Below are 27,686 nucleotides of genomic sequence, written 5' to 3' on the forward strand. Positions count from 1 at the left end.
CTTCTTCCCGGCCAAGCACATCGGGGTCAGAGGCGGCCCGTGGCCGTGGGCAGGCGTGGGCAGTGTCAGCGGCGATCGGGTAGGGAGGCCAGGGAGCGGCTCTGTGTGAACCCAATCTTTTACTTGCGCGCTCGCACGCAGTTTGCCATTTCAGCCTGGCCTCCCACACCTGCCAAGCATGCACCGGTGCCGGATCCTCCTCCGCCGCACTTCCTTCCTTACAAGCCTAACCCGGCATTTCACGGCTTGACCGCTACTCATGTCACCATCGCTCAACACAAATCAATACGCGGGTTGCACCCCATGGTTCAAAAATTGCATGACTGGACCCGTCTGCTGCGCCAGAGTCACTGCTCGCTCTCGTCAAAACTGCGTCCTAAACAGCACTGCTGCTGCACCTGCCTGCTGCATGCGCCTTGGCTTCCATGCGTGCGCTGAAGGTGCACGCTGAACGCTCCCTGCTGCCTAACTTCACTGTACCTAGCTAACCGCCACCTGCCTCGGCGGCATCACCTCTCACCAGTACGTGGCTCACCAGAACTCTATAAACTCTTCAGTATGCAACTCAACACTCCCGTCAATGCTCGCGCCCGCGGCCGTTCACGCCTTGATGCCGTAGGTCTGCAGCAAGAGCACAACCGGGAAAGAGGATCAGTCTGCAAACATGAGAGGAATATCCTTGTGCACAGCTGTGCAAGGAAAAGGGGACACCATAGGTTCTGCCTTCTTGCCCGTCATCCCCTGAGCTGCGCCCCTCGTCTGGTCCTCCCCAGAAGGCCGCCTTGTTCTCTAGGAGGCTGCTGTTCCCGACCCGTGTCTCGTGCTCTCCACATGGGTCATTATGACATGGGTTCACAACCATTATGACACGCACACCCCCCTGTGGGTCTGGAACCTAACACTTCGTCTTACCTGACTGGGAGATGGTGAAAACAACATGAGGAATCGTCACACACACGCACACATTCGTTTTGTTGTTTTTACCCTCACGCGCACCTTGTTCAGGTAGTCCACAATGGCGGAGCTCTCAAACAGGTACACGCCCTCGTTGGGGTCCTCCAGGTACGGCACCTGGGGGGAGGGGGAGGGTGGGCGGGGGCCAGCTATGTCGCGTGGCGGATGTGTTGTCGGCAAGTGTGCAAAGCGGCCCTGGGCCCCTTCGTTGCACGGCTGGAACGGCTGGCAGGACAGGCAGAACGGGGGCAGGGTGCAGTGTTGTCCGCCGATCCGAGGGCGCCCGCATGCCCACCGGTAGGCCGGACAAGTGCCCCGTCCAACCCACGCACCGCACAACCACCGACACATGCGGTCGTTCCGGCACTGGGTCGACCCTTTACCTTTCTGCTTACAACACACAGTCATTATACGTTTCTTGCCGTTAAGCTTTCCCAACACAACAACATACGTATACACGCAGAGTCACCATGCCTCCTGATGCGGGCCTGCCACAAAGCCACGCACACGCAAACGCACACACATACACACACACACGCCCACCTGGAACGTGCCGCGCTTGTCCAGCAGCTCCTGGCGCTTGGGGCTGCCGCGGGCCACGGTGCGGTACAGGTACGGCAGCTCCAGCTCGGCCAGGGTCTGCGGGGCCGGGGACGGGATCGGGGGCGGGGTTGGGTTGGGGAGGTAATTCCAAACCCAGAGGGCCGAGCGCAGGGCTCAGGGACCAGAGGAAAGGGCGTGGCGTGAAGAGGCAGGGGTGCAGAAGCGAGCGGGTTGGTAGGTCGTGGCGTGTTGAGACAACTAGGCGGTTCTGGATTGAGGAATCATTGGATCCGAGGCACGCACCTCACGGGCCAGCTTGACAAAGGGGCTCATCTCGTAGCCCCAGAACACCAGGGGCTGGGCGGGCTGGCGGCTCTTGCGGTAGTAGTTGCCGCGGCCGGGCCTGTGTGGTTGGGGCACAGGTGGATGTGAGTGTGTGACCATGCGGGTGTGCCCCCACTGCCTTCCCGCCTGACTCCAACCCTTTCCCCTGCCCCGGATGCCGTTGTGCAGTGCGTGTGCATGCGCGCACCTGGCGGCGGTGCCCAGCGCGCAGGTGATGGTGGTGAGGGCGCCCAGCCGCAGCGCCAGAGGCACCTCGGACCCGTTGCCGTACTCCTGTGTACGTGTGTGTGTTTGTGTGTGTGTGTGTGTGTGTGTGTGTGTGTGTGTTTTGGGGGGGGGTTACATACATGATTAAGGGGGGGGCTACATTTGTGATCACGAGGACGTGGAGTTGTAGCCACGCACAGCGGTGCGGCAGGCGCGTTTGGGGGGGGAGGCGAAGGGGTGCCAGGCATCACCAATCAAACGATCGGGACATGGCGGCAGCTGTGCTGCAGAACAGTGCGGGGGACGGAGCATCCTGCCGTGTCAGCTTGACAAGCACCACATGACCCCAATGCTCCCGGCTGCCGCGACCGGCGGCAACCAAAGCACACCGCTTGCTGCGTCCGTCAGCCCCTTGGCAGTCAGGGCGAACCGCCCGCCCCTCGAACCCCTGCGCACCTTTCAAAATCCGCCCCAGACCTCGCCATTGCAACCCTTCCCCCGTTTCCCCTCCTGCCCCTCCCTCACGTGGGCGACACTTGGGACCTACTTCGTTCGGCTCGGGCATACCACGCCTCCTGCCCCCCCCCCCGTACACACGCCATGCAGTCGCGTTGCTGCATGGTATACACCGTCGTCGCGCTCATTTGCCTTGTGCTCTGTAACACACGCCACGCACCTTGAACAGGTACGCGATGATGTCGTCGCTCTCGTACATGGCCGCGCCCGTGTTGGGGTCCACCAGGTAGGGGAACTGCTTCTTGCCGCCCAGCGAGATGGCCTGCATGGCGTATGGAGGGGAGGCGCGCGGAGGAGGAGGAGGCAAGGGGAGGAGGCATGGGCAGGAGGCACGGAGAGGTGGTAACGGCAGGAGGTAAGGGGAGCTACTGAAGGCAGGAGGAGGCGTGACACACACGTAAACTTCCGCCAGATTGCACATGCAATTTTTGCACTCTCCTCTCCCGTGTGCGTGTAACCACACACGCACACGCACACACACACACACACACACACACACACACACACACACACACACACACACACACACACACACACACACACACACACACACACACACACACACACACACCTAGTGGCCAGACGCGTTTGTGGCTGCCCTTAGGCATTGTCTGCCCTGGCGTCGAGAGCTGGTTAGGTTGCGGTTGAGGTCGTGCAGGCTGCCGGGTCGTAGGACTCAGCCCCGCAGCCACTGTGGTCGTGCTTTCGCGTGCTGTCACGTGCTGCGTGTTTTGTTATGTTTGCTGTTTTTTGTCTGCCCGCCTGGTTTTTTTAAGAGGTAGCTCGCCCGCTGGGTCTGAGGTTGTTACACCGGTAGTAATTCCGCAAGGATTACTGGCGCGGTGAAGGGTCGGAGTGCGTTGCCCTGTGGACTCCAGAGCTGTTTTGCGCTCTGCCGGGGAAACGCCAGGTCACGGCAGCCCTCGATTGAGAGCCCTGTCGTTGGTTATACCAGATACACGATTCACGTGATCTGGCAGAATAACCGTGGAAACCGTAGTCACACACACACACACACACACACACACACACACACACACACACACACACACGCCGCATGCCGTACCTTCTCGCGCCAGGTGGGGCCGTCCTTGGGGCAGGGGTACACCATCACGTCCAGGTCCAGAGTGCAGATGGCCTCACGCACCTGCAGGCACACACACACACACACACACACACACGCATTTCAACACACACATGCATACACACTCGTGCTCTTTAACATAGTTCCAGCAGCCATAGACATGTAGCGTTCGCGAGTGCCCATGCTGCCAGCGCTGTCTCGCATCCCAACGCAGCCGCAGGATTCTCATGGGACTGGAGCCAACACCCCTCCCCCCCGCACCTTCTTGCAAAAGGGGCATCCTTCGAACTCGTACAGCTCCAGCGGAACAGCGGGCCGCTTCAGCCCCGTCACCTCGGCGCTGGCCTCCTGCACCTTGCGTCCGCCCACACGAGTGACGGCGTACCTGCCGCAGAGGCGGGTTGCGTGCATGTGTTAGTGTGTTTTGCCGTTAGGAGGGTGTGGTGAGCTACGTGTGCTGGTCCTGGGGGCAAGTGGTTTGCCCGCCGGGTGTGTGAGACGATCAATTAACGCGTGCGTGTGCACTGCAGCCATGCAGCTGTCATTGCTCGTCTACTTTATCTAGAACAGCTTCGCGACGCCCTTCATTACTGCCGCAGTAGTTAGGACACCGTATAGCAGAACCAGAAGCATTAGACATGACCTGAAGCGGCCGAGGCGACACCGCTGGTGTGTGTGCACCTACTTGCCGTCGTCGTCGGTCAGGGACACGTTGTACCCCAGCACCAGGCCGCCGCTGCCCAGGCGCAGCAGCGCGGATACGGAGGCGGTGGCCACCTGAGCATGGTGGAGGGAGGCGGGAGGTGGTGATGGAGGGGTCTTGCAAGCAGGAAGTGGACTGGACAGGCGGGTGGTGCAGGTGTTTTGAGGCGCAGGTGTCCGTCCTCCGGACGGCAACGGCGCTACCGTATAGGGCGGTGGGTGGAGGACAAGAGAGATTGGCTACTGATGCATGCAGCGTGCTGAACCTCACCTCGGCCAGCTGGCCGTCGGCCACGGTGAAGCGCTTGGGCTCGGGGCCGGCGTTGCGCAGCTCCTGCGACTCGGCCGGCACCTGCAACACCCATAGCCGAAACACATCGTTCAGCGCTGCTGTGTTCATTACAAAGCTGGCGGACGTGAGAGACACGTGTGCTCAACGGGGAGGAGCGGCACCGTCGCCGACTCCAAAACTCCACAAGCCCAAGCCAACCACTCAAGGATGATTCGTCGCCCAGCGCAACATAGTACCCAACGCACCGGGGCCTGGGGAGCCGAAGTCTCTGCTGAAGCCTTAACAACCATCGAGCGGCGACCAAAGGCACGGGCCGGCGCGAACGCGCGGCTGGCAATCGGCTGGTTCAGAAGGGTGCGCATTTTGGCTTGATGATAAGAGTTATAATAGTATACACTATTGAAAACGACTGTGCATAGCCTTGCTGGTCACTTCCTGCCGATATTGGCGAATGATCCAGTCGCTGGAACCAGGCTCCATCGATTCTTCCACGCGCTGGGGAGTTCTCCCGCTAACGTTGCAGACTTCTACATTGCTGAAACTACCTACGACTAGTCTTGCGCGACTGCACTAAATACCAGGCCACCTGTCGCTCGAACAGCCGCGCGGAATGGACGTATTGTAAACCTGTGGACTTGAACAATTTGCGCCATGGCTCAGTCAAAAGAGCTTTTCTCTCGATTGGGGGAGCTCGTCGCGCAGCTGGAGCTGCCCTCGCCTTCGCATGCCGTCCGCTATGTGGGCCCAGAGCGCGACGTGCTCATAGACCGGCTGCTGAAGAGGTGCGCCTGACTTCCGGTGTCGCGCCGAGCGCCCGTATGCTGGCAGGGCTCCTTGAGGCCAGTTCACCGCAACTTGACGGCACGCATTGACGCCACCCCACCGGCCCACGGCACGCGTGGCCTCCTCGCAGGCTGGTGCCGGGTGACCTAGCGGACGCCCTCTTGCGCCACGTACCCGAGACGGAGTTTCCCCCGGGCATATCCGAGGAGGAGGCCCAGGCATATCGTGAGCGGGAGGAGAAGGGGTGAAGGAGGATGGAGGCAAAAGCGGGAAGGGCCGGAGCTCGCACCTGTGATAGCGCGTGTTCGGGGTTAGATGAGCGCTGTGTCATGTTTTGCAGGTGTCTAATGAACGCGACCTGAGTGCATTTGGTGCCGGTTTTGTTGGTCGCAGGGTACGCTTACGCCCTGCGGCTAATCCGGGTACCCGCCACGGCTGAGCAGATACGGGTGCGTATCGATAGCAGAGCTGCCAGGCCATTGACCGCGCGCGCCAACGACACAGCCAATGATCGCATACGCACATACATCCTCATACATGCACATACACACGCGCCGCGACACGCTTCCGCAAACCCCCAGGGCTGCGCGCCGCCCCCCGAGGACCCGCTCAAGCTGCTGGTGGACCTGGCGGACTTTGCCGTGCACTACCAGGCCAACGTCCGCGAAGCCGCCGCTTCAGCCGCCGCCTCTGCAGCAGCCGCGGCCTCTACCGGCGCAAGCGCCGGGCCGTTGAGCCCCGCGCCCAGTCCCGGCCCCACAACCAGCTACGCGCCCAGCCCCACGCCGCGCCAGCGCACGCCGGGCCGGGGTGGCGCCGGCGCCAGCGCCGCCGCTGGCGGCCCCGGGTCCCTCCCTGCGGGTGTGCTGGGTGCGGGCCACACGGAGGCTGAGTTCCGGCTGCTTGACGGGCTGGTGGAGCGGGCGGCGGTGCTGCTGGACAGCGGCGGTGGACCCAACCTGTTCCCCGCGGACATAATGGCGGAGCTTCAGCGCCAGGAGTGAGTGTCCGGCACGCGGGAGGGGAAGGGTGAAAGGGCTGGCAGGTGCAAGGATTGGGAGGGCCCTCCTCCTCCTCCTCCTCCTCATGGCCTTCTGCTTCTGCTGCTCGTGCAGCCTGCGCCTGGACGGCGACCTGGAGTCCGCCACCACCCGGCTGGAGGCGGAGGCGGCGCGGCTGAGGGCGGCGCTGCCGGCGGTGCGCGCGGAGGAGGCGCGACTGGCGCAGGAGGTGCGGGAGCCGGGAGCGGTTAGGAGCAGCCGGGGCGGGATTGGGAGCACCGCGTGTGTGTATACGGTACACCGGGGGGGAGGGGAGATTGCTGGATGGAGTGTGCCAAATCGCGCGCATCGGCGCTCTGCGTGCCCCGTGTAAAAGAGCTCAGGGGATTGAAACACGCAGGGACGGGTGTTGCAGTGCGGTGCGACGCGTCATGTGCCTTTGTGCATGAGCCTTCAAGTATGCGGCTGTGTGTGCACTGCGCAGGTGGCGTTGGTCAGCGATGAGGAGTGGGCGGCCTGCTCGGAGGCCACCCGGGCGCAGCTGGCGGCGCTGCTGGACAGCTCGGCAGCCTTCTACGACACATTCAAGGTGGGGCTGGGGGGCTGGGGGGGGGGGTTGCCCGAGCCCAATGGAATAGGGGGGCTGAGGGTGGCTTTGGCTGTGGTGCTTGGTGACTGTGCTTGCGTGGTTGGCGGCATACGGTGAATCCTACATCGACACGTTGATGCATAGTTACATGGAGGCGCTAGGGTCAAGCAAACACACGTGCCGGCGAGTGTTCACACCATTGCCGATTCCACACACGCTCCCGCCTCCTGACATTCGCTTGAGCAACTCGGTGAGCTCACACACCCCCTCCCCCCACCCCGCCCCTGCAGACGGGCCTGGGTGTGTGGTGTGCCGCCAGCACGGCGGCGGAGACGTGCGGCGTGGGCCCGCTGGCGTCCGAGCTGCTGGCCCGCTACGCCGCGGTGCAGCGGCTGGCGGCGGGGCTGGGCCGCATCCGCGCCGCACACAGCCGCATCACCGGTTGCGCGCCGCCGCTCACGGTGGGTCTGTTTGGAGTCAGGGTGGTCGGGGTGATGTGGGGTGGGGTGGGGTGGAGTGCAGGGTTCAGGAATGCTGGGTTGGGCACAGCAGTTGTTGCAGCCGCGGGCTCGAGGAGGTCTCAGGGCTGCGCTTTGTTGCCCATCCACCAATGCTCGACACCACGCCCGCTTTGCCGACTCCATCATTTCCCCTTGCACCCCCTCACCCAACGTACACGCACACTCGCACAATCGCAGCTGCTGGACCCTCAGACGCTGTCGCAGCTGGGTCGGCTGAGCGGCCAGGAGCTGGCGGCGCTGAGGGGGCGGGTGGCGGCGGAGCAGCGCGTGCTGGCGCTGCAGCCGGGGCCGGAGCAGGTGGCGCGGGCAGTGGCGGCGGCGCGGGCGGCGGGGGCCGTGAGCGTGGCGTGAGGAGCAGAAGCAGGCGAAGGCGGAGGTGGAGGTGGAGGAGCGATTTGGCGGCTTGGATACAATGAGTTACCGTAGGTGCTGGCTTGGGCTAGGAGAGCGGGGCTGGGGCGGGGTCCTGCATCGTGTCCTGTGCTCTATCGCCTACGGTACGCATGTTTTTGGTGGGACAAGAAGGCGCTACACGCCCTGACACACTTCCCACGGCCGTTCATGATGTCCAATGAGCATATTGTAAGGCACCAGAACCCGAGCTCCCCTCCCACCAAAAGCAGCTCGTATCATCCAAGTACCAAGCCATCCGAAATGCCGTCTCAGGGCTTTGATAACAAAATGCCTCCCGTTCCTCCCAAGCTCCTATCCCTCGCCCCCACGTCACACCCGCCGAAACACACACCGTGTATACCGCCGCAAACACCGGACCCATCTCACTCAAAGAAGGCCTCCCGGGCCATCGCCTCGCCGCCACCGCCGGCCACAAACGCCGCCGGCCCAATGACCTGCCGGTCCACCAGCACCCACACCACCCAGCTCATGCAGGCGGCCAGCGCCAGCAGGCACGCCGCCGCAGCCGCGCACGCCGCCGCCACGCCCGACGCGCCGTAAGGCCGCCGGCTGCGGCCTGCCGCTGCAACAGCAGCGCCGCCGTCCCCGGCGTCCGGAGCCGACTCCGCCTTGCATGCAGCCAGAATTGCTCGCGCCAGCGCCTGCAACGCAGCCAGCCCGCAGGCCCGTAGCGACACGCTAGAACGCCAGGTCCAGGTCCGCAAGAGTGCAAGGGCCCCTGCCTACAGCGTAAGAGCCTCCTTCCCCCACACACTACCACACCCTCCGCGGCTTGACCCCCGTGTCGACAGTGCCGCTGCACATACTCATAGCGTACGTACCTGTAGCTCTGGTGTGCTGGCGCCCCCAGCGCCGCCCTTGAGCCCCGACGCCTCGCGCAGCAGTGCCTCCAGCCGGCCCTGCAGCGGCAGCGCCTCAGGTGGCACGGGCTGCAGCGGCCCGTCGGGCGCAGCGGCACCGACTGCCGGTCCCGTCCCAGCCGCCTGTTGCGGCGTGCTTGCCGCTGCTGCGGGCTCCGTCCCAGAGCTCCTGTGAATCAATGTTGCACAATGTGCGTGGTATCGCGCCTAGTTGTTGAGGCGAACACACACTTGTCCCTCCAACGTCCATCGCTTGCCTGCAGCCAAGAGTTACATCTGTCTTTGCATCCTTGCATCCGCCAAACAGGCCCGCCGCGCACGGCCGTGGCCCGGCGCCCCGCACCCCGCACACCTCACCCGGCTCCGCCTGGCTTGGCGGCATCTGCCGCGGCGCCTGGCGGCCCCTGCCGCTGCTCCTGTCCTGGCGGCAGCGGTGACAGCAGCAGCGCGGCGTCCTGGCCTGGCGTCTGGGCGCCGGCTGCACCCCCTGCTACTGCCGCCGCGTTGCCTACCGGGCCGCCGTCGGCAGTAGCAGCAGTAGTAGGCGCGGCTGCGCCCGCGGTCGCGGAAGTAGTGCTAGGCAGCTGGGGCAGGGCAGACACGCCTGCTGCTGCTGACGCCGGCGTGGAGACAGGTGAGGGCGAGGGTGCGCGCTTGAAGGGTTGGAACTTGGGCGGGGCTGGACTGGGCGTAAGCGGTAGCCGCGAGCCGCTGCTGACCGACGATGGTGATAGGACCATGCTGCAAGCGCACGTTTTGGAAGCAAACGCAGCAAGATGATTAGCAAAGCAGTCCTGGGTGACCCAGTTTCCCGCCCTCGCGCGAGCACAAGCTTCCAAGCACCTAGTGCTTGTCCGCGTAGCTGCAGGCACTGTTCAAAAGCAGTTATGATAACACAGCACCTTTGGGACAGGCCGCCGGCACCGCTGCCTCCACGCGGCGTAGTTGACCCAGTCCGGCTCCCGACTGGCCCGCTGCTGCTGCCGCCGCCGGTTGCGGGGATGCGAGAGCCTGGTGGCTTGCTGGGTCTCATTCTGGCACAGCGATACGCAGCTGCGGCCGGCTGGCTCAAGAAGTTTGAACTGCAGAGGTGGCTGACCCGCGCGAGCAGCACTGATATGTTTATGGCGGCGAACAGCTAGTACCCTAATTACGAGTCAATGCTTCTGTTGCTGGCTTGGCTGCAGTGAGTAGCCTCAGCCAGAAAACCCTGAGAGAACCCCCAGCGGTGCTTTCCCCCTCAGCGCGGCTCACTTCCCGCCCCAGCCCTGCGCGGCCGGCTGCCGTGTCTCGCTTGCCCATGCCGACCCCTCCCTCCCCAGGGGCCCATACACGCAAAAGAAGTCATGCGCGCCACAACCGTGCGCCTTACATGCAGTTGCCTCACGCAGGTTCGTGCCGACACATCCGTGCACAGTCGTTGACCTATGAATACGCCTCTGCGACAGAAAGCACACCCACGCTGGCAGACCCTCCTAGCCAGTTGGCCCAAGTTTGCATTCACGTCCACCCATGTCAGCCGCCCGCTTGCAAGACAACCAGCGGCTCGACCCGCTGCATTACAGCATCGAGCCAGGTGTTGCTCTCCGATGGCGGCGCGTCTCCACCTGACAGAGCTGTGTCTGCAACTCTCCATCAGTAGGTGCAGGTTATGTCCCGCAGCCAGAATGATCCAGCGTCAGCCTCTATCTCGGATCAGTATCAGGATGCAAATGTCCCTAACACCTCTGCAAGCTACGTAGCCTGAACCCGCAGCATCGCCGCGTTCCCGGCCGCACGCCTGGCAACCCCAACACACGGCCCCAAAGCTATCAGCAAGACCCAGCGCCCTGCGTTTGGAAGCCGCGCTAATCCTAATCACTCATTGTTGGGCGCAGTGACGCCCGACCCCACTGTGCCCACCGCGCCTAAATAGACCGTGCCGCCGCACGCTCCTCCCGCCAAAACCCCAACGCCGGCGTGCCCCGCTGCTGCCGCCCCGCGCCGCCGCATTACGAGTTGCCGCCCGACTCCTTCGCCTTCCGTCTCCGCTCCAGGTCGTGGTTGTAGATGCGCGAAATGCTGACCTCCGTCGTGGTGATGCTGTCCTTGATGTAGGCCGTGCTCTCCTCGTTGGTCTTCAGGTTCGCCCGGCAGTTCGCCTCGTTCTCCTGCAGCAGCGTAAGCGCCTCCTCCAGCCCGTACTCCAGCATCACGCCAGCACCGAGCCACAGGTTGACCGTCTTGGCGCTGGCGATCTTAGCTTTCGCGTACACGCCGTCCGCGAGCTGGAAGTCAGTGACGGTAGCCTCCCCGGACTCCTGCTTCTCAATCAAGTGCTTCACGATCTCGACGGCGCGCTGGAGCTCCGGCAGCTTTTGAAGCGTGCGAACGCGCTTCTGAACGAGGTCCTCCACGATCATGCGATAGGTCCGCAGGTTCTCCTGAAGCTGTGCGAGGATGCGGTCTGCATCCTTGCCCTCCAGGAACGCTGCGACGTCGTCGATGAACTCCGCCTTCGGCACGCTCATGCCGCCGCTCTCCGAAGGAGAGGCGACGCTAGAGCTGCTTGCACCTTCTGAAGCCATGTTTTCCTACTGGATGTGCCAGCTATTGTGCACAGGCCCTACAGAGCGGCTCTTCGGGTGCAGGGTCGACTTGCCGCGTGCCGCGTGCAAGAAGGCTATTGTTTGCTTATGCAATGCAAGGTAAATGTATCAGATCAGTATAGCCCGAGGTCTACACGCGAAACAGAGGGCCGGGTGCAAACTGCAAATTTTAGCGCGCGCAGGTCGGTACTGATACTTGGTTCCGTTCCTTGTAAGGGGCGTTGCTAATGCCATGTACAATATTCCTCACGGGGCAAGGACGCCCAGCGCGACGGGGACCCTGCGATGAAACAATTCCTCATGCAAACCCCGAAAACTTGCCTCTTTCAGTGTGCTTTGCGCTAACTGGCTTTTCCAGGCTGCTAGGTCATCACCACTGTTGAAGGGACATCAATTGACACATCGTCCGGGACAAACACTAGTGCACAGATAACCCGGAGCCGCGAAAATGCCCAAGAGCAAGCGTAATAAAGTTGGTAAGTGACGTCTAGAGCTTTGCAACTTAGGTTGTTAGTTTTGCGCCCTCCTGCCGCCGCCGAACGGTCGCGAATGCCGCCGCCGACGCGCAGTGTCGCTGACCAAGGTTAAGAAGAAGGACCGCCAATGGAAGGAGGGGCTGCTGGAGAAGATTCGGCAGTCGCTCGACACGTAAGATATGCAGCGCCGGGCGCGTGTAGGGTTCGGCTGGCCGTTGAAACACTCGCGTCTGCCCCGCTTCCGCTTCCGTCGACGCCGCGGCGGCACGGCGCCCGCGACACCGCCCCGCCGCTTCTTTGCTAACCCTGACTGCACTGCTTCTGCACGCTGTACAGCTACCCTACCGTCTACGTATTCAAGTATTACAACATGCGGAATGAGAGCTTCAAGCAGCTTCGAGAGGACCTGAAGGACAGCAGCCGGTGAGGGCGGCCCTGCCGCTCGGGCAGTGGGGTGGGCTGGGCTGCTGGAGGCCCGTGGACGGGTCATGCATTCGCATAAACATACGAGCGTGATATGGTGCTACAGCCCACGTCCTAGCCTCGCCACAAGCAGCTGTTCCGGCATGCCGCCGCTTGCTACTGCCGGCGGCGGCGCCACCGCCGCTACAGCCGCTGCCGCCGCCTGCCGACATCACCCAGCCTGCCATCGACGCGCCCGCCCTCCTCTCCTACCGCCCCTGCCTTATTCCCTTCGCTCCTTCCACCAAACTCCCACCCATGTACCCTGCCAACCTGCAACCGCCCACCCCCGCCCCCTGTTGCCCCGGCAGGTTCGTGCTGGGCTCCACTGCTCTGATGCAGGTGGCTTTGGGCAAGAGCGAGGCGGACGAGTACAAGGCGGGGCTGTCGGGACTGGGCGAGCACATCAAGGGGACGGTGGGGCTGTTCTTCACCAAGCTACCACACGAGCAGGCAGGTGGCGAGGGGGCAGGTGCAGGGCGGGAGGGCTGGGTGGCGAGAGGACGGAGCAGTGAGCTGTTGGTGGGTGCAGTCGGTGTTGGGTGGGTGAGGCGCAGTGGGCGGGAGGGCTGTGGGTGAGGCACGCGGGCTGGGGCTGGGGCGGGCCGTGGGATGAGCGAGTGGACGGGTGCGAGGGAGGGTTGTCTCTTGTGGTTGGCGAAACGAAGGTTGAACGCAAGTCGAGCTGGTTCAGGCGCGGGTGCGCGCACCACTCCTCACCGCTCCCCTGCCCCTCCCACCGCACCTAAACTCCACCAGGTGAAGGAGCACTTTGAGGCGTACGTGCACGAGGACTATGCGCGCGCCGGCGCCAAGGCCGCGCACGACTTCAGCCTGACGGAGGGGCCGCTGAGCGGGCCGATGGGCCCCCTGCCGCACACCCTGGAGCCGCAGCTGCGCAAGTTCGGCCTGCCCACCAAGCTCAACAAGGGCGTGGTGGAGCTGCTGAAGGACCACACGGTGAGGGGCCAGGGGAGGCGGGGGTGAGAGAGCCAAGCATGTTATTCACGTCGGGATGTGTGGGAGGGGTAGGTGGAGGTGGAGGTGGAGGTGTGGAGGGAGCGCACACGAGGAAGTGCCAGGGGCCGGGAAGCAGACAAGCCATGGACGAGCTGGACTGCCGCCACGAGGGGCTGCAGGAGAGGGTGGCCACACCCGGCGGTCCTGGCGACGCCGGCTGCAGCACCTGCCGCCGTGAGACCAGGCCGTCTTGGCCAGCGCCGCGGCCGCTACGCAGTGGGCGGACAGCCGCAAACTGACGCAAGGCTGCCGCCATGCAGCCTCGCCCGAGACCCCCGGACAGCCGGCGTGGGGGGGGGGGCTCTGCTGGAGCTCTGCAGCCGGGCTCCGGGGTTCAGAGCTCGGGCAGTGCACGGACTGGCCTGAGGGGAAGACGCGCGCTGCACCCCGGGGGCAGGAGCACAACGGGGGGCCCGTGTGTGTGCCCGGTTCTCTTATATGGAGGGCTGGTCGGCTAAACCCTGCGGGGATCGGCACCGGAATAAGCGGCCAGCACATAACCTGCTGGACAGCCCGCGAGTGCGGCATTGTGGCGTCAACGGTTGCTGTGCCTTTCCTTGTTCGGGCTGCAGGTGTGCCGCGAGGGCCAGAAGCTGGATGCGGCTCAGGCCGGCATCCTGCGTGTGTTCGACATCAAGATGGCCGAGTGCAAACTCAAGCTGCTGGCGGTCTGGCGCAGCGGTGAGGAGGAGCGGCAGGGTGGTGTTTCAAAAGTCCCACATGGTCCAGGGTTGGGGGCTGCAGGGGCCGTTGTGGGAAACGCTGTGGGGGTTCCGGGGGCCAGGGTTGGGGGTAATTATTATGGGGTGCACGTGTGCATTGGGGGCGACTTGTCTGTGCCGCGAGTGGCCTTCGTGGTGCCGCAATCCCGATAGCAACACCTCATACCCATGCGGCGCGTGTGCATCCCCTTCCCCTTCCCCAGGCGAGGACGGCAACGGCGAGGTGGAGCAGCTGTCAGAGGATGACGAGGAGTACGGCGGGGTGAGTGTGGTGTGTCGACTAGTGGGGTGGCGTGGCGGGGTGCCGTCTGTGTGTGATGTGCGGCGAGAATGGCAAGTGCTGATGTGCCCAACGGCGGGTGGGCTGCGACGCAACAAGCCCCTGCCCGCACGCACTTTGTCCCTCGTCCCATTCCCACCCCTCCCATTCCGCTCCTGTTGTGCTCTCCTGCATGGCTGACGGTGCGCCCGCCCTCCTACACTATCTAACGAAGTGCTTCCAGGCGGGCGGCGAGTTCGACGCCATTGGCGACGACCTGGCGATGGGCAGCGGCGGCTTCAGCGATGACGGGCAAGACGGCGACGGTGACGGCGATGGCGACGGATGACGCGGCGCGAGTGTCCGGCGGCGAGTTCGGGGAGGTGGTGTAGACATGGTGTGGCAGCAGGACTGTAGGGTGACACTTGGTTCGTAGGGAGCTAGGCACCGCACTTGCCTCTGTATAGATTTAGTTGTTATCAACTTGGGAGAGGGGATGCGACAGCCGTGAGAGCTGGCGGGTTGCCGGGCTGCGGCTGTTTGGGGGTTAGCTTGGGTGGGGGCTCAGGCGGGGGCGGATTGGCTCCTCCGCTGCAAGGGCACTGGTCGGTACCGTGAGCCCGTGATTGCACGGGTGTGGCGGCGGACCGAGTAGTCGTGGTGCAGTAGCTAGAGCCGCTTGGCGCGGCACGTGAGTCCCATTTCTTGATGTCTACATGAGTGCCCGTGTGCCGCAGCGGCACGCGCGCGTTGGCATTTGTGGGCTTGTGGCTCGTGGAATCGATGTGGGCGAGGCTTTGAAGGTGAGGCGATGCGACCGTGTTGCCACGGGCGCGGAGCTGTGGACGCCGTGCGCAGCCATGCGGGCGTACGGTGTGTGTAGGAGCAGCAGCGAGCTGATGATGTGGCGGAGGCGAGCGCCCCAGGGTGGGCTGGGCTGGCGACCAGGGGGACCGCGCCCACTTCTGTTGCGAGTGGAGCGGAGCTTGGGTGGGCGGGCCGTATGGCCAGAGGGCGGCAGCCAAAGGGGAGCCCCTGACCCCTGTGGAGACCGGCTTTGTAACTTGGTCCAACCGGATGTGGCATATGGAAGTACTGTGGTCTCGCTTTCTGACCAGCCCTGCAAGTGAGTGAGCTGCTGCGCCCGGCAAGGCAGCGGAAGGGGGGGTGCCCGGTAGCCCGTAGCCGGGGGCGGAATTTACCAGCCAACCGCCAACTTCCAGCCCCGCCGAGCCCGCTTGGCCGCCTCCCAGCTTTCCGTCCTCTTGGCCTGGCACGTCAGCGCGAAGCATATAGGGATTCCCGCAATTCGCCAAGTGATCAGGGCGTACTTGCCCAAGCGCCTCATGGTAGTGAGCTGGGTCTAGCCGGCAATGTTCCTTTGACTGGTGCATTTGCAAAACCCACTAGCATAATACACTCCAAACGGCAACGGAACAACACTCGGGCTCAGCCACTCACCAGCCCTCCACACCGGGCACAACCCAATTGTGCTCCAGCCCGGGGTGCCCGCTTCTGAGGCATGCAGTGCCAGCTCAAGCACGGTGCTCGGCCGCAAAGCCAGCGGCCGAACTGGCTGCCCGCTCGCGCTGCTACATTGCGGCCAGCTGTCCAGCATGGCGTTCGTCGCGGCCTGACTTTGGGAGTGAAGGCTGCTGCTGCGCCTTTGGAGGATAAGAAGATGCCGGCGGACATGACCACGCGCCAGTAGGGTTGGGTCAGGACGGGTATGGGGTCTAGAGCTTGGAGCTTCGTGGATGGATGTTGAGCTTGGAGCTTTGGCTGCGCTGTTGGCATGGCTATTCTATTGCTCAGAAGAAACATCAATCTGCCTTTGGTGCAGATATCGGCGTGTTGTTTATGACTTCGCGCTGTGGGCGAAGCACCGTGACGTGAACCGTTACCTTTATAACCTGCGGACTATTCCAGGGTAAGTAACAGCATGGTCCAGCTCAAATTGAGCGCTCATGAGCGAGGCAGGCGACTGAATTGCGATTCAGCTTTCGCCGGGGACGTGCGTGCGGCGCTCCCTGTCCGGGGCCGCTCTCGACCCAGATAGCATGGTGTAGCATGCAGCTCCATGACGCCGCGGCGGGTGGGCCTCTTTGCGCAACGGTGAAAGTCTACTATCGCGCGCTGAGCCCCTAGTTTGCGCGGGCCCCTCCTCCAGGTCCCGTATCATACGCCAGCTGAGCCAGCCCATGGGTGTGGTGCTCGCCTGGGCGGCCCTGTTCGGCTTCTACGAGACCTGCCTTGAGGCGGGCGTGCTGCCCTCCTACCTACCCAAGTGAGAGAGAGCAGGCAAAGGAGGGAAGCGGAGGAACGGGGCTGGGCACGCGGGAGGGAGGCTGGGGAGTGGGGGTCAACAACGGACGGAAGTTGAAGAGACGCCCGGGCCCTCTGGTCGCACACCCTGGCCCCTGTGACATACTCCCGTGCTCCTACATGAGTTTGGTTGGGGGGTATGCTTGATCTCATTTGGTCAAGCTGGGTTCGGCAGTGGCACCCAGAGCGGGGTCAACAACACGCACGCGCCAGCTGCCCCCTCCCGGCCCCAGGCTCCCACCCCCGCTCCGCCTGTGCAAGCCCCCTAACCCCCAAACCCTTAAACCCTAAATACTGTGCCTCTCATCGCCTCTATTCTCTCTCTCCTCCTCTTCCTGCCCCCGCTACACAGGATGACGCTCATGTCTGCCGAGCCGCAGGGCCTGACCTCGTTCGCCCTGTCGCTGCTGCTGGTGTTCCGCACCAACTCCAGCTACGGCCGCTTCGACGAGGCGCGCAAGATCTGGGGAGGCATCCTCAACAGGGCGCGCAACATCGCCAACCAGGTGGGCAGGCGGCCCTGTGGTGGCGGCGGTGGCGGTGGCGGTGTCCTGATGGGGGCCCTGAGACGGGAGTATGGGCATGTTGGCGGGGACGGGTAACGGCCTGAGGCGGCGTTGCTGCCGCTGCAAGCCGTGTATGACGCCAAACTCAGCCACCTCCCACCTCCGTGGCCACACTCCCGTCTCCCCGCGCTCCTCCACTTCTCCACAGGCGGTGACCTTCATACCGGCGGAGGACCAGGCGGGCCGCGAGGCGGTGGGCAAGTGGACCGTGGGCTTCACGCGCGCGCTGCAGGCGCACCTGCAGGTGGGGGAGCCGGGGGCTGCGAGGGGGCCTCTTCGGAAGGGGGGGATGGAAGGCTTGGGGGGGATCGCGTTGGGGGAACGGGGGTTGGGAGGCAGGCATAACAGAGGCTGCAACCGGTGGGCGGGTAAGTGGGGGCGGCTGGGGACTGAGGGGCGCAGGTGTTGCATTGGCGCAAGGAAGGTTTAGGGCGTGGGAACGTGGTGCTGGCGCGCTCAGTGCAACACGCGGGCACCTTCACCGACACCACACGAACAATGTGTGGACACACGAGGCGCTTGGGGGGAGGCTCGGAAGGGCTTGGGGGGAGGCGCGGCCGGGCGACGGATTGGTGGCGGGTGTGGTTTGGGGGCACGCACTGAAGCGGGAAGGGGAAGGGCAGGGGAGTTAGAAGGGGGAGGGAGTTACACGGGGACAGGGACGGGGACGGGGACGGGGACGGGGACGGGGACGGGGACTTCGGGGCAGTTTGGGGGCACGGGCGGACCAGGGGCAGGGTCGGGGCTGGGCACCACCTAGCTGCCCGCGCCGCGTCGTGCGCCACCCCACGCACCACACGGCCAAGTCCCCAGTGCCCGCCACACGTGCACCTCACGCACGCGTATCCTCATACACACCCGCGCCGGGCTTCTGGGCACACACACGCACGCCCTCAACCTCATCGCCACGATCATTATCCCTCGCTCTCTCTCTCGTTCATCCTGCTGCGCGCAGGAGGACATTGACCTGCGCAAGGAGCTGGAGAAGGCCACGCCGCGCTGGAGCAAGGAGGAGATCGACATGCTGGTCAACGCGCAGCACAGGTGGGGTTACGCGCCCGAGCCCAAAGAAAACATAGGTGCAGCAGGGAAGGGGAGGGGGGCAGGAGGGGGGCCGGGTTGCTGGGTGCTGGGGCGTGGGTGTGGGTGTGGGAGGGGTGTCAGGGCAAGACTGGTTTGAAACTGCGGGCCTGGTCCACGATGGTCCTGGCGCGCTTTTGCCCAATCCAAGCTGTGTCCGGCCTCACCCACACCTCCCACCTATACATATACACGTGCACGTGCACACGCGTCTCCTCCCGAACGTTGCAACCCCGCCCTTCCCTCACACTTCACAGGCCCATCAAGGCCATCTCGGTGCTGAGCGAGCTGACGCGGCAGCTCAGCATCACGCAGTTCCAGGCGCTGCAGATGCAGGTGCGGCGAGGGAGGGGCAGCCGTCCGTGACAGACGGCTACGGACGGTACGACAGACGGTGCTACAGTCGAACGGATGGTGTGAGGTTTGGGTCTAGGCAGTGAGGGCTGGGGTCAACGGGCGAGGGAGGTTGGCGTGCAGGGGTCAGGGCAAGGGGTGTGGGCTGTTGGGTGGGGTTAGGGACGGGCGGGACAAACGGAGGAGAGGAGCGTGCTTCTTGGGAGGATGGGCTGGGTCAATAGTGGCAGCGGTGTGCCCCTTGACAGCTTTTTGCCCTTGTCCTCATGCATTCCTCCCCCTCCCCCTCGCCCACCTCCCGCAGGAGAACTGCACTTTCTTCTACGACGCCCTGGGCGGTTGCGAGCGCCTGCTGCGCACACCCATCCCCGTGTCGTACACGCGGTGAGGCGCCAGCGCGTGGCGTGTAGAGGGGAGCCGTATGCGTATGCGTTAAGAAACGAAGCGGGCTAGCGGGGACAGGGGGGAGGGACCAGGCCAATACAGTCACGACAGCCCGCGCTGCTGTGGGTCCTCCTCCTCCTCCTCGGCCCACACCTCCACTTGCCTCCTCCACCTTCTCCCCCACCTCCTCCTCCCCGCCCTCCTCCCCCCCTGCTACTGTACCTGGCTACGCCTTCACTTCTTACATTATCATGAATGTGACCCCCCCCCCCGCCCTGCCCCCGTGCAGGCACACGGCCCGCTTCCTGACCATCTGGCTGGCCATGCTGCCGCTGGGGCTGTGGGAGCGCTACCACTGGTCCATGCTGCCCGTCATCGCGCTCATCGGCTTCCTGCTGCTGGGCATTGGTGAGGAGGCGGGGAGGGGCGGGAGGAGAGGGGCGGGGAGGGGAGGACAGGTGGGGTTATGTGCCCGAGCCCAAGGTGGGGAGGGCTGTAGATACCAGCCCAAACTAAACGGAACCCAATGCAACAGAGGGGGAGGGGGCAGTTTATTTCAATCCCAAAGGAACCTAGGTCCAGAAGGCGGGTGGAGGGGTTGGAAGGGCTGGAAGGGTTTGTGTGGTCGCGATAGAGGCCTGGAGGTGAGGGGGGTGTGGCGTGTTGCTGGGATGAGGTCGGCGGGGGAAGGGTAAGCCGTTAATGGAGGACCCGAGTGATGCTGGGCTGGAGGGCACATCACTCACACACATGGGTCGTGTGATGCGTGCTTCTGCCCTTGTGCGCTCTAAGACACGCTGTTGACGCCTGGTACGCTGTCGCCTCTGCTTGGTTTGCTGACCTGCAGACGAGATCGGGATCAGCATTGAGGAGCCGTTCGGGTGAGGCGCGGGTCCAGGGCTGGGATTGAGGAGGCGTGGGGGCAGGCTGAGCAGCGGTCGTGTCGGTTGGGTGGGTGGGTGAACTGTGGGCGGGGGCGGGGGCGCCGGGGGCAGGACTATGTGGGGGCAGTGGCCGCCTCAGGGCATTGTACGCACATGGTGCCGCATAATGCCGCAGCCCGTTTGCTGCCCGGCCCGCACCCAGCCCTCCTGCATTTTGTGCCTGAGCTCCCGCACCTCCCGCACCTCTCGCACCTCTCGCACCTCCCGCACCCCCACAGCATCCTGCCGCTGGACGCCATCTGCGGCCGCGCCCAGACCGACGTCAACAGCCTGCTGAAGGAGGACCCCGCAGTCATGAAGTACGTGGACGACGTGCGCTCAGGCCGGGTCAAGTCGCCGCCGCCGCTGCCGCCCGCGCCCGCCGCGCCGGCGGCGGCGGCGGCCGCCGCTGCCGCGGCGGCGCGCAGTGTCAGCCCCCAGCCCGACGTGGCGAAGACGCTGGGCTCGCTCTTCACCAACGTGCGCGCCGGCGTGGGCGCCGTGGCGCCAGGCGCGCCGCTCATGCCCCAGGCGCCGGTGCGCTCGCCCTCGCCCACCCGCTCCGTCTCCCCCAGCTTCCCGCGCGCCTCCGCCGGCACCGGCATGCCGCCGCCGGTGGGCATGAACGGCGCCACCCCCCGCGTGGCCGCGGCGCCGCCAACGCCACCGCCCGTGTCCCGGCCTGCGGCGCCCGCTGCAGCCCCCGCCGCCGGCTCCGGATTCACCATGCCCAACTTCAGCGCCAGCCTCAGTGGCCTGACTGGCGGCGCCGCCGCCGCCGCCAAGTCGGCGGCTGACGCCGCCTCCTCCAAGCTGACCAAGATGGCGGACTCCATGTCTTCCGGCGCCGCCGCGCCGGCGCCGCCCGCCGCCCCCGCTCGGCCCAGCACCAGCCCCAGGCCCAGTGCCAGCAGCCCCATCAGCAGTAGCGCTGACGCAGACCGCAGCGACAGCAGCCGCCGCCCCGTCAACTGGCGGGACGAGCTGCAGTCGCTCAAGGCCACGCGCGAGCCCAACGGTAACGGTAACGGCTCCGGGGTCGCGCCCGCCGCCGGCCGTGCGGACGCGGATGAGGAGGCACTGCGGCGGTTCGGCAACCTGGCGGGCCGCTCGCGTAGCGGCAACGGCGGCGGCGGCAGCAGCGACACGGAGCTCTCAGAGGCCAACCGCCCGCGCACTCGGCCCGACTGGCGCAACCAGCTGTAAGTTGTAAGCTTCAACGACCGGATGCAAACGGATTCAACAGTCGATGGGTGTCGGTGCTGGGATATGGAGGGTGTCGGTTGGGCTTCTGACTGGGTGTATTGGCAGTCGCGCCCGATTGGCGCGGCTGTGGTATGAGCGTGAGAGAGAAAGAGAGCAGGTGTGTGGGAAGCGGTGGGGGTTGCGCATTGCGCCGCGTGGGGGCGCAGCAAGGGGTACGGGGTAAGAGCAGGCACAGAGTACGGGATAGGAGCAGGCACAGCGGCTGTTGGATCGTAGGGTAATGCCACCAGTAACATCAGCGCAGGTGGCGGCGGCACAGAGCAGGCGGGTAACGACGGCCGTGCAGTTGACGGCATTTTATATCCTGAGGCACTAAGGTCGTGAATAACGGCTGCGCCCCAAATTGCAGACTCCGGCGCGGATCGGCGCGGGGTTCAGGTTTTGAGCAATAGTAGTCGAGGGGTGCTGCCCACCAACCCGGCGTCCGTTTTTAGGGCTTTCAAGGCTGGGTAGTGAGCCCGCGGGTAGGTCAGCTGTGCATTCCCCTGGAGAGAAGATTATCAGGAAGATTATGCAAGGTTCTATTTATACACTTTTGGATTTCGAATACGGATCCTGTCGCGTGTCGGATTTATCTGGCGTTGGCGGCGACGCTTCGTGACGCCCCCCATCCATGCTCGTCTGGAGGGGTGTAATTCGTCTTTGCCGGACCGCTGGGCAGCCACCCACATGGTGTTGCACGGCGCACTTGGGGCACATCTTAAAGGGGGCGGTGGCCTGTGGCCAACTGTGGCTTGCAGGGATGGCTGAGGAGCGATCCGGCGGCCACACACACCAGGCCCAGGCGCACTTGATAAGCCGGCCACCACCAAAGTTGCAGCGTTCTTTGGGCGGGCATGATTGCATGAAGGCAGGGGGGCCTTGGGAGGGGGCGGTGCGCCCGCGTGGAGCATGCGTGTGCGTAAGCGCGGCTGGGCGCCGTGTTCGGGTGCAAGACAGCAAGACTGCAAGTGTGCAAGACTGCAGCTCTTGCAGGCGTGGCGTGTGCGGCCTTGTGCGGCGCCCTATTCCCAGAGACCCAGACCAACCCAGAGCCGGCTGCCAGGATGTGTGCAATGAGCTGAACCTTACCAGAGCTCAGACTCAGAAACGGCTGCATTACCTTCATACTTAGTTGCTGCAAAGTGGCACGCCGAGTCGGCGACAAGTACCATGGACACAACGTACCTGATGCCTGACCGCCTGCTACCGAAGCTAGCAGGACGCTTAGGACAAAGGGACATGTTGCGTTCAGGCCATATTATACGCAGCGCATCGGACGTACGGTTCTCTCACTCCAACATATCACGACTGTGGCTACCGTGGGGAACCGTGTCGTGCACACTGGGAATTGACCGGCCCTGTGTTTTTGCTGACCAGATTTTGCAGACTCACAGAACTCCAGGCACAGTCAACATTTGCCCACAGAAGCCACCCGGGAGCATCGCCCCGCTTGCAGACGGATCCCAATTTTCATCGGGCTCACCCAGTTCTGGGCCAAGCCCAATTTCTCCATATTTTAGCGTTACTAGTATTAGACGAGCTGTTATATTGTATGTGCTTGGAACGATCCCGTTTGGTTGCTTCTTAACGATGCAGACGCTCCGTGCACACCAGGCGACAGGCGTAAGCCAGTCAGGACGTGTAGGTCGTGTTACCTGTGCACCAGTTCTAGCATCTCGCGTTGCGGAGGCGGCCCAGCCCTCTTCGACGGTCGGCCGTCCTGCGATGGAGGCCCCCACTGCCGCGGCCGGGCGCGCTGGCGACGCGTCTCCTGCTTCTTCAACCATGTTTGGGAGAATGCCCTCGGGTGTCGTGGATCACCGGTTGGTGGCCTCGCCCGGCAGCGTCCTTACATCATCCCTAATCGCAAAGGCCGCGAACAAGTCCATGGAGGAGGTGGGCACGGCGGCGTCGCTAGCATGCAATGAGAGCGGTGTATACAGCTGGGGGAGCTTCAGCAGTCAGCTTCAGCAGTCTGGGCTGCGCGGGGGTGTCGGGCTGGCGAACGTGGGGCGCCGAGACTGTGGCGTGTGCTCCGTAACGTAAGAAAGTGCAGGTGCCAGCACAGCGGCGGCTGCCCTCAGGCCAGCCCAATGCGCACACGGCTAATCCGCCGCGCACAGCCACCACCATTCCTACACAGCCAGCAGCAGCTGCGACCCGCGCATGATGCGGCTGTGTGTGCTGGTGCCGGCCCACCGGACAAATGCGGAAGCACACAGCCGCCACTGTCGCTCTATTGCGTTTGTATGGCGTACCGGCACTCGACAGACCCCGCTCGCCCCACCCCTGACCAACCCCTCCTCCCTCCCCCTTCTCTCCTCCTCTTCTCCCAACCCAGCTATCCAATCCCGCCTACAGCGCCGCAAAGGCCGCCTATCAGGTGCGGAGCCCGGGCGGCTAGGGGTGCAGTGGGGCTGAGGGCATGCGGCCGAGGGCGCGTGCGTGACCACTTGTGTGTTGACACATCGTGGCGGCTGCCCGGCTCCGCGCTTGGCCACAGTCGCCGCCCGAACCACACCGAGCTGTAACCCGCTGCAAACACGGCATACACAAGTCCATGCCTGTCGGCTGTCGCATGCGTCGACCGCGCATGCCTAGGGCACGAGGTTGACTCTGGCCACTTGAGTATGCATCGTGGCCATCACCACCCACACCCACACCACCACCCTCACCACCACCGCCCACAGGGTGTGCCGGGTGCCTACAGCGAGGTGGCCGCGCGCAAGGCCTGCCCCGACTTCGACCCGCTGCCCTGCGACCAGTTCGAGGTGGCGTTCCAGGTGCGGCGGCGGAGTGATGTGGCGGCGGCGTGTGTGGGGAGGCGGAGTGCGGGGAGGCGAAGTGGGCGGCGAAGTGGGGCGGCGAAGCGGGGCGGCGTGGAGGGCGCTGTTGTTGGGATGTGGCCAGCTTGATGGTGGGGGGCGGCGTGGTGGTGGTGTGTGTGTGTGGGGGGGGGGGGGGCGGGGTAGCAGCATTGCCGCGTGGGTGGCTGTCGCTGCTATAGGAACAGGGGGGCGGAGACTGTCTGGAGGCACATGGCGCGGTTGTCGGTGGCTGCCGCTTCCCCTGGAGGGGATGCCTGCAGCGGGACGACTGCGCGGCAACCGGGCGGGGCGGGCAGGCCGGCGCGCAGGGAGGGTGTCATTGGGACTGCCCGTCCCACCCCACAAAGCACGAGGTGTCGCCCACACTGTCAGCCGCATTTCGCAAACCACCATGCTGCCCGCCTTACCCGGTACATGCTTCATGGCACACACGCTGACTGGCAGGCTCTGAGCCAGTGGATGGCGGAGCGCGCGGTGCTGCCCATTGAGAACAGCCTGGGCGGCTCCATCCACGCCGTGTACGACCTACTCATCAGGTGGGGGGCGGGAGGCGGGAGGCAACAGTGGTTTTGGAGGGTGTGGGTGGGGGGCAGCAGCGGGGTGGCGGTGGGGCGGGGTGGTGGTGGTGATGGGTTGGTGGTGCGGCTGGTTGGGGTTGGTGGTGGTGTTGGCTTATTCCAATCCCTGGGGCTGGACGTGGGGGCGGGAAGCCGGCGTGGTGGACAGGGTGTTCCCCGACCGGGCGAATGGATTGTTTGCCGGACGGGTGAACAAAATCTATTGAAGGAACACTCCGTAGTCCGCACACCGTGTCGTGGGCACCCTGACCCCGCCTGACACCTGAACGCACACCACCACACCCGCCCGCCCAGGTACCGGCTCCACATCATTGGTGAGACCTCCCTGGCCATCAACCACTGCCTGGTGGCGCTGCCCGGCACCGCCAAGGGCGACCTGAAGCGGGTCATGAGCCACCCGCAGGTGTGGGGGGCTTGGGGGGCTTGGGGGTGTGTGGAGGCTGGGCTAGGAGGTAGGGTAGCAGGTCGGGGTCAGGGGCAAGGGCTGGGGCAGGGGGATGTAGTTTGCACCGTCCGGTTTGTCTCTGGCTTTAAACCCCCTTACTCCGGCTCCCTCCTGCCTCACGCTCTCCCTGTGTGTGTGCCGCCGCCTCACAGGCTCTGGCCCAGTGCGACGGCTACCTTCGGCGCATGGCGGTGGTGAAGGAGGCGGTGGACGACACGGCCGGCGCGGCGCAGATTGTGGCGCGGCAGGGGCTGCAGGTGCGGGCGCTGGGGCAGAGGGGCGGGGGGGCTCGGCAGGTGGGCCGGGAGGAACACAAAGGGGCGGTGCAGGACAGGGCGATGGAGGAAGGGGGCGGAGGAGGCAGGGGGCGGAGGAGGAGGGGGGCGGAGGAGGAGGGGGGCTTTGGAGGAGGGGGGCTTTGGAGGAGGGGACATGCCTGGCCTAGGACGGTGTGAGGAGATGGGATGGCACAGGGTGGAGGCGAAGCCAAGGGCTCCGGGTTGAGCACAATGCCCTGGGGTGGGGAGGCTGGATGCGCGCAGCCAATAGGGCGCTGCGGCGTCCGCCTACAAAACCACACACTCGCTTTCCCCTGCTGTCCTAATGCAACACAGACACACAGGCACACGCAAAGGCACACACTACCTAAACGCACACGCACACACACACACGCTCACACACTCCCCCCTAACCCATCCAGGGCGTGGGCGCCATCTGCTCCCGCCGCGCCGCCGAGCTGTACGGGCTGGACGTGCTGGAGGAGGGCATCCAGGACGTCAAGGACAACGTCACGCGCTTCATCGTGCTCAGCCGGTGAGGGAGGAGCGGAGGGAGGACAGGAGGTGGAGGGGGAGGGGGCGGAGGAGGGGCAGAGGCCAGGAGGGGAGGGGGAGGGGGAGCGGAGCAGGAGCAGGAGCAGGGGGGCTGTAAAGGGATGGTACACCTAGAGATGGTGGTGCTCACATCAGGCCGTTTCCCTGACGTTCACACACACCTGCACTCCCCCAACTCCCTCCCCAGCACCCCTGCTACCCCCCCCCCCATCACATCTCTCCCTCTCTTCTCCACTCACCTCCCTCCCTCCCTCCCTCCCTGCCTGCCCACCCGCAGCGACCCGCTGGTCACCAGCGAGAGCGACCCGCGCACCTACAAGACCTCCATCGTGTTCTCGCTACAGCCCGGACCCGGACAGCTGTTCAAGGCGCTGTCGGTGTTCGCGCTGCGCGACATCGACCTGGCCAAGGTGGAGTCGCGGCCAATGCGAACCAACCCCATCGTGCAGATCCCGTCACAGGTGCGGAGCGGGGAGGAGCGGGGGTTGGGGGCCGCGGGTAAAGGGGCGGTGGGGCTTGGGGACGTGGGGCAGGTTGAGAGGCGGCTTGCTGTGTCCCAGGATCATGCGGAATGTGTCCTGTCACCAATGTTCCAACCTTGCAACCCTGCTCCACCTGCGCTGCTCCCCGCCCTCCAGGACGGCACCAGCTTCACGCGCCAGAACTTCAACTACATGTTCTACGTGGACTTCGTGGGCAGCCTGCAGGAGGTGCGCTGCCAGAACGCGCTGAGGCACCTGCAGGTGAGAGCGGGGGAGAGGCACACGGGGGGAGGGGGAGGGCAGGGGGAGGGAGGAAGACAGGCGTGGGAGGCAGGGGGCGAGACGATGCCGGGGTGGCGGGACTTGAGTGGGGTGGGGCATGCTGGGTTGTTGCATGTGGACGCAATGCCATGGTTTGCCACGAATGCAAGACGAACACGTTTTGGCCCCGGCGGCGCGTTGCAGCTGTGTGCCCTGTCGTGTCGGTGTGCGTGCGGCGTCAGTGTTCTTCACAGTGTGTCGGCGCAGTCACACTGCGCTCCACCACGGCCCGCTCCCAGCTACGAGCACCGCTCGCCCTGCCCCTCCACTCCCTCTCCACTCCCCCTCCACTCTCTCCCCTCCCTCTCCACTCCCCCCCTGCACAGGAGACGGCCCCCTTCCTGCGCGTGCTGGGCTCCTACCCCATGGACACGGAGCTGGGCACCATGAGCTCCGACGACCCCGGCATGATGCAGAACATGTCGCGATACAACTGATGTACTGACTTGCTTGGGTGATTGGGGTCTCTCTTGGGAACTGAGGGCCTATGAGGGCAGGGCAGAGAAGAGGACAGCTGACTCGGTGATGGGAATTATGACTGGCGTAGTGGTGTGGCGTGTGCATGATGGTTAGTGGGACCTAGGGTGGGGGCTGGGGTGGGGGCTGGGGTGGGACTGGGGGTTGGCTAGGCGGGCGGGGACATGAAGGCAGAGGTGCGGGCTTGCAGCGACAGCCTGTGGGTGCTTGGAGCGCCGGGATGGCAGCAGGGCCGGCCGGGGCGGTGGGGCAGGTGGAGAAGTGCAAACGTAGGAAGGCGTAGGACAGCTTGCGTGCATGCGGGCGTCAGGACTCGGCATATCGGCCGCCGCGCCGAGGGGAACCTCCGGTTTTGGAAGCGGGGGGAACGTTTGGAGGTGGTGGTGGCAGCGCGTGCGTGTGTCTCGGATGCGCGCGAGTGTGTCTTTCGGGATTCGGACAGCGCAGAGTGCAGTGGATTGCGGACTGGGCACTGGTGTAAGCAAAGCATTGGAGCTCCCCTGC

General features: G+C 64.7%; 7 protein-coding genes across 7 annotated transcripts; 4 read left to right on the forward strand and 3 right to left on the reverse strand.

The window, feature by feature from the left end:
• Window positions 1-106: 106 nt before the first annotated feature.
• On the reverse strand, window positions 107-5,076 carry CHLRE_06g261500v5 (uncharacterized protein). Its single transcript, XM_001696266.2, has 11 exons — window positions 4,889-5,076; window positions 4,623-4,703; window positions 4,335-4,426; window positions 3,911-4,034; window positions 3,632-3,712; window positions 2,726-2,827; window positions 2,030-2,115; window positions 1,801-1,900; window positions 1,498-1,593; window positions 997-1,071; window positions 107-621 (listed from the first exon to the last, which is right to left on the reverse strand). Exons 1-11 carry the CDS (start codon window positions 5,003-5,005, stop codon window positions 601-603), a joined length of 975 nt encoding a protein of 324 aa, XP_001696318.2. The 5' UTR covers window positions 5,006-5,076; the 3' UTR covers window positions 107-600.
• Window positions 5,077-5,196: 120 nt separating this feature from the next.
• On the forward strand, window positions 5,197-8,135 carry CHLRE_06g261550v5 (uncharacterized protein). The gene is made up of 8 exons (XM_043062803.1): window positions 5,197-5,425; window positions 5,557-5,651; window positions 5,820-5,875; window positions 6,008-6,426; window positions 6,542-6,656; window positions 6,912-7,016; window positions 7,307-7,477; window positions 7,715-8,135. Exons 1-8 carry the CDS (start codon window positions 5,295-5,297, stop codon window positions 7,886-7,888), a joined length of 1,266 nt encoding a protein of 421 aa, XP_042923509.1. The 5' UTR covers window positions 5,197-5,294; the 3' UTR covers window positions 7,889-8,135.
• A 25-nt stretch (window positions 8,136-8,160) lies between these two features.
• CHLRE_06g261600v5 (uncharacterized protein) lies at window positions 8,161-9,956 on the reverse strand. The gene is made up of 3 exons (XM_043062804.1): window positions 9,169-9,956; window positions 8,773-8,980; window positions 8,161-8,592 (listed from the first exon to the last, which is right to left on the reverse strand). The coding sequence occupies exons 1-3, from the start codon at window positions 9,549-9,551 to the stop codon at window positions 8,314-8,316; spliced, it is 870 nt and encodes a 289-aa protein (XP_042923510.1). The 5' UTR covers window positions 9,552-9,956; the 3' UTR covers window positions 8,161-8,313.
• A 209-nt stretch (window positions 9,957-10,165) lies between these two features.
• On the reverse strand, window positions 10,166-11,616 carry CHLRE_06g261650v5 (uncharacterized protein). Its single transcript, XM_001696265.2, has one exon. The coding sequence runs from the start codon at window positions 11,376-11,378 to the stop codon at window positions 10,803-10,805; it is 576 nt and encodes a 191-aa protein (XP_001696317.1). The 5' UTR covers window positions 11,379-11,616; the 3' UTR covers window positions 10,166-10,802.
• Window positions 11,617-11,746: 130 nt separating this feature from the next.
• On the forward strand, window positions 11,747-15,413 carry CHLRE_06g261700v5 (uncharacterized protein). The gene is made up of 8 exons (XM_001696531.2): window positions 11,747-11,875; window positions 11,969-12,047; window positions 12,212-12,298; window positions 12,649-12,790; window positions 13,097-13,297; window positions 13,930-14,038; window positions 14,283-14,341; window positions 14,583-15,413. Exons 1-8 carry the CDS (start codon window positions 11,848-11,850, stop codon window positions 14,685-14,687), a joined length of 810 nt encoding a protein of 269 aa, XP_001696583.2. The 5' UTR covers window positions 11,747-11,847; the 3' UTR covers window positions 14,688-15,413.
• Window positions 15,414-15,656: 243 nt separating this feature from the next.
• Window positions 15,657-22,508, forward strand: CHLRE_06g261750v5 (uncharacterized protein). The gene is made up of 11 exons (XM_001696530.2): window positions 15,657-16,045; window positions 16,182-16,268; window positions 16,509-16,625; window positions 17,016-17,169; window positions 17,378-17,473; window positions 18,185-18,273; window positions 18,567-18,645; window positions 18,968-19,047; window positions 19,337-19,455; window positions 19,895-19,928; window positions 20,210-22,508. Exons 1-11 carry the CDS (start codon window positions 15,861-15,863, stop codon window positions 21,174-21,176), a joined length of 2,007 nt encoding a protein of 668 aa, XP_001696582.2. The 5' UTR covers window positions 15,657-15,860; the 3' UTR covers window positions 21,177-22,508.
• A 128-nt stretch (window positions 22,509-22,636) lies between these two features.
• On the forward strand, window positions 22,637-27,675 carry CHLRE_06g261800v5 (uncharacterized protein). Its single transcript, XM_043062805.1, has 10 exons — window positions 22,637-23,114; window positions 23,560-23,601; window positions 23,909-24,001; window positions 24,491-24,582; window positions 24,919-25,027; window positions 25,222-25,326; window positions 25,770-25,882; window positions 26,180-26,363; window positions 26,541-26,645; window positions 27,032-27,675. Exons 1-10 carry the CDS (start codon window positions 22,944-22,946, stop codon window positions 27,140-27,142), a joined length of 1,125 nt encoding a protein of 374 aa, XP_042923511.1. The 5' UTR covers window positions 22,637-22,943; the 3' UTR covers window positions 27,143-27,675.
• The last annotated feature ends 11 nt before the right edge of the window (window positions 27,676-27,686 follow it).

This window comes from Chlamydomonas reinhardtii, chromosome 6 (genome assembly GCF_000002595.2).
Source record: "Chlamydomonas reinhardtii strain CC-503 cw92 mt+ chromosome 6, whole genome shotgun sequence".
NCBI lineage: Eukaryota > Viridiplantae > Chlorophyta > Chlorophyceae > Chlamydomonadales > Chlamydomonadaceae > Chlamydomonas > Chlamydomonas reinhardtii.

What these genes read in the sequence shown, in the direction of transcription:
- CHLRE_06g261750v5 (XM_001696530.2), top strand. Translation starts at nt 15,861, where the DNA reads ATGCAGTGCCAGCTCAAGCACGGTGCTCGGCCGCAAAGCCAGCGGCCG. An exon ending in CTGCCCTCCTACCTACCCAA is followed by an intron (nt 16,626 to 17,015) that starts GTGAGAGAGAGC and finishes CCCGCTACACAG; the next exon opens with GATGACGCTCATGTCTGCCG. An exon ending in CTGGTCAACGCGCAGCACAG is followed by an intron (nt 18,274 to 18,566) that starts GTGGGGTTACGC and finishes CACACTTCACAG; the next exon opens with GCCCATCAAGGCCATCTCGG.
- CHLRE_06g261700v5 (XM_001696531.2), top strand. Translation starts at nt 11,848, where the DNA reads ATGCCCAAGAGCAAGCGTAATAAAGTTG. An exon ending in CCAAGCTACCACACGAGCAG is followed by an intron (nt 12,791 to 13,096) that starts GCAGGTGGCGAG and finishes AAACTCCACCAG; the next exon opens with GTGAAGGAGCACTTTGAGGC. An exon ending in AGCTGCTGAAGGACCACACG is followed by an intron (nt 13,298 to 13,929) that starts GTGAGGGGCCAG and finishes TTCGGGCTGCAG; the next exon opens with GTGTGCCGCGAGGGCCAGAA.
- CHLRE_06g261600v5 (XM_043062804.1), bottom strand. Translation starts at nt 9,551, where the DNA reads ATGGTCCTATCACCATCGTCGGTCAGCAGCGGCTCGCGGCTACCGCTT. An exon ending in GCCAAGCCAGGCGGAGCCGG is followed by an intron (nt 8,981 to 9,168) that starts GTGAGGTGTGCG and finishes ATTGATTCACAG; the next exon opens with GAGCTCTGGGACGGAGCCCG. An exon ending in CCAGCACACCAGAGCTACAG is followed by an intron (nt 8,593 to 8,772) that starts GTACGTACGCTA and finishes GCTGCGTTGCAG; the next exon opens with GCGCTGGCGCGAGCAATTCT.
- CHLRE_06g261800v5 (XM_043062805.1), top strand. Translation starts at nt 22,944, where the DNA reads ATGGAGGCCCCCACTGCCGCGGCCGGGCGCGCTGGCGACGCGTCTCCT. An exon ending in CCGCAAAGGCCGCCTATCAG is followed by an intron (nt 23,602 to 23,908) that starts GTGCGGAGCCCG and finishes CACCGCCCACAG; the next exon opens with GGTGTGCCGGGTGCCTACAG. An exon ending in CGCTTCATCGTGCTCAGCCG is followed by an intron (nt 25,883 to 26,179) that starts GTGAGGGAGGAG and finishes GCCCACCCGCAG; the next exon opens with CGACCCGCTGGTCACCAGCG.
- CHLRE_06g261550v5 (XM_043062803.1), top strand. Translation starts at nt 5,295, where the DNA reads ATGGCTCAGTCAAAAGAGCTTTTCTCTCGATTGGGGGAGCTCGTCGCG. An exon ending in ATAGACCGGCTGCTGAAGAG is followed by an intron (nt 5,426 to 5,556) that starts GTGCGCCTGACT and finishes GCCTCCTCGCAG; the next exon opens with GCTGGTGCCGGGTGACCTAG. An exon ending in CCACGGCTGAGCAGATACGG is followed by an intron (nt 5,876 to 6,007) that starts GTGCGTATCGAT and finishes GCAAACCCCCAG; the next exon opens with GGCTGCGCGCCGCCCCCCGA.
- CHLRE_06g261650v5 (XM_001696265.2), bottom strand. Translation starts at nt 11,378, where the DNA reads ATGGCTTCAGAAGGTGCAAGCAGCTCTAGCGTCGCCTCTCCTTCGGAG.
- CHLRE_06g261500v5 (XM_001696266.2), bottom strand. Translation starts at nt 5,005, where the DNA reads ATGCGCACCCTTCTGAACCAGCCGATTGCCAGCCGCGCGTTCGCGCCG. An exon ending in GCCCCACCTGGCGCGAGAAG is followed by an intron (nt 2,828 to 3,631) that starts GTACGGCATGCG and finishes TACGCCATGCAG; the next exon opens with GCCATCTCGCTGGGCGGCAA. An exon ending in TTGTGGACTACCTGAACAAG is followed by an intron (nt 622 to 996) that starts GTGCGCGTGAGG and finishes CTCTTGCTGCAG; the next exon opens with ACCTACGGCATCAAGGCGTG.